Source organism: Pavona decussata, unplaced genomic scaffold, assembly GCF_977016875.1.
Source record: "Pavona decussata unplaced genomic scaffold, jaPavDecu1.1 SCAFFOLD_234, whole genome shotgun sequence".
NCBI classification, from domain to species: domain Eukaryota; kingdom Metazoa; phylum Cnidaria; class Anthozoa; order Scleractinia; family Agariciidae; genus Pavona; species Pavona decussata.
In genome coordinates, this window is record NW_028145639.1 from 173,365 (window position 1) to 179,364 (window position 6,000).

Sequence of the window (6,000 nt, forward strand, 5' to 3'; positions counted from 1 at the left end):
ATATTAGGCATCCTTATCTCCAATAGACATACAGATAAAAATTTTTCTTAACTCCAAGCGAGACTATTTAAGGCAAAAAAGAAAGGGAAATAAGAATGAAATTCAGCGGCCAGGAACTGCGTTTTTCATGGGGACCAGCTCCTGCGAGGACTCGATATTTTTGCGATTCTAGAAACAATCGCAAAACTGACAAAAATTCTATTTGTACTGAGTCAATCAGCCATATTTTCACATAGGATCACTGAAATGACATGTTGTATGATGGAAGGAACATAGCTGGAACAAAGTACCGTGAGTAGACCGTGTAAAAATCAAGATATAACGTATTATGTGAAAATATGGTTCACCTGCGCTGGTCTCCTGCATTCAAGGCAGAGGTAAAAATTTCCCGCTGTACTATAAACTTATCTCTTTTTATATTGTTTATCTACACTTGGGGTCTTTTATATATTGCAGTTAATTTATGTTTTGTTTATGCCGCTCAAACAAAGAAGGTGTCAGGGCGCTTTGAATGAATAATCTCTTAGTTTCCATGGAAACGTTCGTGACACACATTAGGTTCGGCTTGCAGTCACGATTGACTTTTTGAAGCCTGACATTTATAAATCAAAGATGACTTAGTTTATAAGCGAAGAAAAATGTCCACAGTTGCACAGTGTGTCTCTGGCTACGGCCAGGGCACAGACACGTCCGCTGTGCTCACAAATCGTTCAAAATATATCACGATCATCGCAGACGAGCCGTACTTCTCACGCCATTCGAGAACTTTTCCTTCCGCTAGGCACAGGAAAGGAGCAAGACCGATGCACTCTACAACCCTAACGTATGAAGTGAATCCGGTACGGACTTCTTATGTCAGCTGTATGAAGGCGGTAGGTAAATATTTCTTTTTAACAGCATGGTTAAACAGGTGTGTTGTGTTTAAATTTCACATGATATTCAGCATGTGTGAAGCGGGAAGGCAAACATTCACCGTCAAATGTTTGGTGTGACCTCGAAAGCATCTTACGCTCTTAAACTTACTATTGAAACTTATAATTTCTGTCCCTCAAAAGTAATGTATGGTTCTAGATTTTAATCTTTTAAAATTATTTTCAAAGAGCATTCTGTCAGCAAACACAGTGCCGCCTTGACTACCAGATGATCGAGATCTGATTGATAAAGCAAAAATAAAAATAAATAAAATAATAATAATAAAATAATTATAAATAAAAAAAGTTAAGCAAGTTGTTAATTTCGTTAATCGAAAGTGTAAGATCTTCAAAATTTGCGGATTCATAGTACTGTTTTGCATTTTCTGTGGGGGTAGGGGTAAGTAAGGTTCATAGGACATTGAAGGTGCAGATAAAACTAAAGCACTCGGAATTTCTTTTTCCGAGTTTGCCTGTGTCATTACTGAATAATATATCATTCTTATAATTTAATACTTCCAAATTTTCCCTGTGCCACTTGTAACATCACAGTAAATGTTTTATCTATCCTCTTTCCCTTTTTTGCATATGGTTGCATCCACTAACAGGGGAGTGGGGGGTGGGGAAGAGGAGGTGGGTATGACTTGTGAGCCCTTTTGTTCTGAAAATGGGTTAGGACTCAGAACTGAGGTCTGAGAGTGGGCGTTCGTTTAGAGATCATGTCAGAAAATTGTTAGAGAAAATTGCAAGTTTTGATGTGAAAATGGCGTAGGGAAAATCACATATTTAAGTCTGAAAAAAGGTTTCTGTCATGTCATATCAATTAGCAATGGACTCAATCTTTATCAATCTCTCCATCTCACTGATCCATATATTTTTACTTTAAAAATGTTTTTTTTTTTTATTATTGAAACCTCCTTTGCTACAATTACCATGTTGTTGTTGTTATTGTTGTTGTTGTTGTTGTTTTTTTTTTTGGGAGGGGGGGGGACTTTAATAATTTTTGGTGTTGTATTTTCATTGATTTATCAAGTTTATGCATATTTTTAGGGTTTCAGATCAAAGTTTGCCCAGGTTTGATTACCAGCTAGGCTCAATTTCCACTGTTCCCTCTGGTCTGGTTTCCAGGTTCATTTCCTGACCAATGCGGGCAACTGAGCCTAATTACCAGCCACTATGTGTGGAAAATAAGTCTACTCTCCCGCTCTCCCCAAGAAGTCTTCTTGGGGAGGAAAGCCAGACCCAAGAGAATATCTCAAGCCAGATAGCCTATGTTTTTCTTTGCTAATTTAGGCACCATGCAGTTAACTTCCTGCAGTAGTCTTTCATTGTTCTTTAGTGCCGCCTCTGGGGCTGTTTGTGATGAATAATTTTTATTAAAAGCTGCTTTCTTTTCTTCGCTGTTTTCTTTTGTCAAATTTTCTTTTGTGCAAGCTCTTGCTGTTCTCTCTGCCCAGTACTTTCATTTTTAATTAATATTAACTGTATTCATTTGTGATTTCAGAATTTCTCTGGACGTAAAGATTTGAGGCCTAGCAGGAGACCACCTGCCTATCCGTCACAACACACATCACATTTTGGTATTGGAATCGTACCAGGACATGAACTCGACACACATTCTAGAATGACTTATGTGAAACACCATATCAGACCAGTAAGTCAATTTTGTGGACTATTGGGAACTGGAGTAGGGGGATAAAATAGACTTATCCAACCACTGCTGACAATATAATTAATGACATTAATTTTGAAATCTTATGGGAAAATGTCAGCTATCAGTTACTTACACAAGCCAAACTGGCTCTGTTCATATAATATACTTTCATGAATTTTTAAACTATTCTTCCTTAACCAGGCAGAGGAAATCCATGAGGATAACATCAGATGGAACACACAGATGGCAGGAGTAGACATGGTTCAATCAACAAGGCAACAGGGATCTCAAGAGGCTAGTACTTGATAATGATTGTAACAGAGTAATCAGGCAACTTAATCTCAACAAAAATCTTGCTGATTTGGTAGAATTTTAACCAAACCATTATGGTGGGAAAATGTTACAGTTTACAGTAACTTAACGTATAAAGAGAATGTGGTCATTCAAAGCAGAATTTACTGGTTAAGTTTTAATATATTACATTGTAGCTTAGGAGTGTGCATGGATTCAAGTACAGTTTTTTTTTTTTTTTTTGGTCCTACATTTTGAATTGGTTCCGATGTCCAGCTATGTCAAATTAAAATTGGCTCAGTTCTTTAAAAAGAAAACTAGACGGAAAACCTAAGTGGTTAACTTTTTTCTCAGATAAATTTAAATGGGCGTCAAACAAGTGCAGGGCATTGCTGGTTTAACCAGGTTTGTTTTTCCACAGATGAACTTTTCCACCACTTATCACAAGGTTCATGATCTTCTTGGCAGGCAGCGAGGCCCTGGAGTCAAAAGACTTCCACCCATGAACGACTCCTACAACATCATTACAGGTAAACATCTTTCAGATATTTTTCCAATTTTGCCAGTAAAGTTGTAGCCTTCGACATATCCAACAATGTACATATAACAACTTACTAAAAGTGTAAATATCATGTAAAATTTACATAAAAATAATACAGTCGAACCTCCACTAACGGCCACCTCTCCACAACGGCCACCTCTCTACAACGGCCACTTTTTTTTGTCCCGGCGGAAAGTCCATACATTAGCTCTAATGTTTAAACCTCTCTACAACGGCAACGGCCACTAAAGTGCGTTCCCAACTGCCAAAATAACCTCTCGACAACGGCCAGTACAGTACTTTTTTGTAAAAACCTCTTTTTATAAACTGATGCAGTAATCGACATTTGTCTTTGGAATATTATGTTTCTGTATCCATTTTAATGATATACGTATTTTGATTGTGTTCCATTTATATGCTGCAGTTAAAGCATAAATTGTCTACAATATAATAGAGCGAATGTTGCGAACCTTGCCCGTTTGGACTTGTTAACATTTTGATTCAAAACATTATTTACTTTCTATTGTGTATTTTATCTATATATATTATTTACGATTGGACTGCCATTATAGGCTACAGTAAGCATGAATTTGGCACAATAAACATATTTTACTTCCTCCCAAAAAAGTGTCATATTACACCCCTACCTCCCCATAACGGCCACCTCTCCACAACGACCACTTTCTTCTGTCCTCAAGGTGGCTGTTGTGGAGAGGTTCAACTGTATATAATTATCTTCATAATTATCTTCTTTTTTATATATATATATTTAAGTCACTTTTTGAAAAACACAACCACCATGTGGGGTTATGATTGGACAATTTGAAAGGAGCAGTGCCACATTGTACCAGAGTGTTATTTTATGGGGTGGCTTGAGTACATTTTCACCACAGTAGCCCCAGTATTTATTATTTTCTGACTTATATAACTTATATTGGGATAACGAAATTAAAGGCCTCAAGCACAGGAAGCCCAGGTTATATGAGTGGTAATTTATGTTGACCTCTGAAATCTATGAACTACTATAGCATTACATTATTGAGCATCAAGATATAAACCATTGTGTAACAGTAATTGTGTACAATTACATGATGCTATAGCACGTAGTCATTATAACATAAATGCTCATAGAGTTAGGGTTCCTGTGATTCAAACCCTCCAAAGCCAATGAAAACAGAGACTTTAATTCTGAAATAAGTTGGTAATTTCACAGTTTTTATAACATCCCATGACTATTTAGACTATACACAGGCTCTTCCCTCAACTTCTCATGGAGGGTAGCTGTGCACAGTCTAATGACTATTCTTCACTCCAGAAACTATGGATAGAATGGTATAAGTGAGAGATATGGGATTATTTGGGAAGACAATTTATCACTTGTAGCAGATTCCTGACAGTTTCTGGATAAGTGAATATTATCAATCTGTGTCTATAACTTATAAAAAATATTGTTTAGGAAAAGGAGCTATATATATAACAACTTTAAACACAAGTTATGTCTTTTTCACAGGTGAACCTCTCTCAAAACAGCCAGGTGAGGACCACAGGCTGACGTCGGGAAACAGAATTCTTAACAGCACTCGACAAGGTGTTGCAGGACAGTTAGTTCTTGGATAGCTGCTCTTGTCCTTTCCGCTGTTATGTTGAAGAATGGATTAAATGAATGAACGATTCTCCCTTTTGAAAAGTTGGAAAGGTCACCCTTGAATTGCAAGAAACCACAGTTCAAACAAAATTTCTTTTTTGTTATTTTTGCTGCCATTGCACAAATGGAGAGACATTAATGTCCAGCTATTTCTGTTTTAAGAAATAAATAGTCAAAAATAGAAAACAATTACTGTTATGTTGAAGAATGGATTGTATGCCCTTCTGAACTGTCAGAAAGGTCATCTGTGAAATGTCAGAAACCACAGTTAAGAAAACTTTTTATTTTTTTTTTATTGTTTTCCTTGCACAAACTGAGAGACATTAAATGTTCAGCAATTTCTGTTTTAAGAAATAAATGGCCAATAATAGAAAACACCACTGCTATTTTTGTATATTTCTTTTGTATTTAATTTCATACCAGATCAATATTATTGTAGACTCCAGGGGGCGGCTCCCATATAAAGGTGAAGGGGGTTGATCATCATACCCTTTAGGGGATAAAATTCGTGCTTTGGTACCCCTCAGGGTTCTAAAGTCTAAAATAACTTCCATCAGAGGTATGGTGGTACCTTTTTAGGGCATTGTTCCGAAAAATATGAGAGGAAGTAAATGTCAGACAACTGATTTTAATATTTGCCTCATTTGTGACTCCCTCTCAGGGGTAAAAATTTTTTCAGACCACACCCAAGGTACCAAGGTACCAGAATTCTGGTACCTTTTTGGGGTTCTTTTCAAAATTTCCAACAATCACCCCCGTCACTTTTATATGGGAGCCCCTCCCCTACCGGAATGTAGACCCCAGGAGCATTAGGTGCAAACAACTTTTAAAAAGAGGTTGGTAACTGCTAATAGGGCCTTAATGTAGTGGGTACCGGTGAAATTCTATCCAACCAAAGTTATTTTTACTCTATGAAAGTTTTGTTTTCTCAACTGAGTTGAGGAGGTCAATTAGCCAC

The 6,000-nt window shown here is 36.9% G+C and overlaps 1 protein-coding gene across 1 annotated transcript; it reads left to right on the forward strand.

Moving 5' to 3' along the window:
- The first annotated feature begins 532 nt into the window (after positions 1-532).
- Positions 533-5,424, forward strand: LOC146457965 (uncharacterized). Its single transcript, XM_085091200.1, has 5 exons — positions 533-872; positions 2,416-2,565; positions 2,767-2,859; positions 3,278-3,386; positions 4,908-5,424. The coding sequence occupies exons 1-5, from the start codon at positions 639-641 to the stop codon at positions 5,012-5,014; spliced, it is 693 nt and encodes a 230-aa protein (XP_084947326.1). The 5' UTR covers positions 533-638; the 3' UTR covers positions 5,015-5,424.
- The last annotated feature ends 576 nt before the right edge of the window (positions 5,425-6,000 follow it).

Coding starts and splice junctions, on each gene's coding strand:
- LOC146457965 (XM_085091200.1), top strand. CDS start 639: ATGTCCACAGTTGCACAGTGTGTCTCTGGCTACGGCCAGGGCACAGAC. Junction 873..2,415: donor ATGTCAGCTGTATGAAGGCG/GTAGGTAAATAT, acceptor TTGTGATTTCAG/AATTTCTCTGGACGTAAAGA. Junction 3,387..4,907: donor CTCCTACAACATCATTACAG/GTAAACATCTTT, acceptor TCTTTTTCACAG/GTGAACCTCTCTCAAAACAG.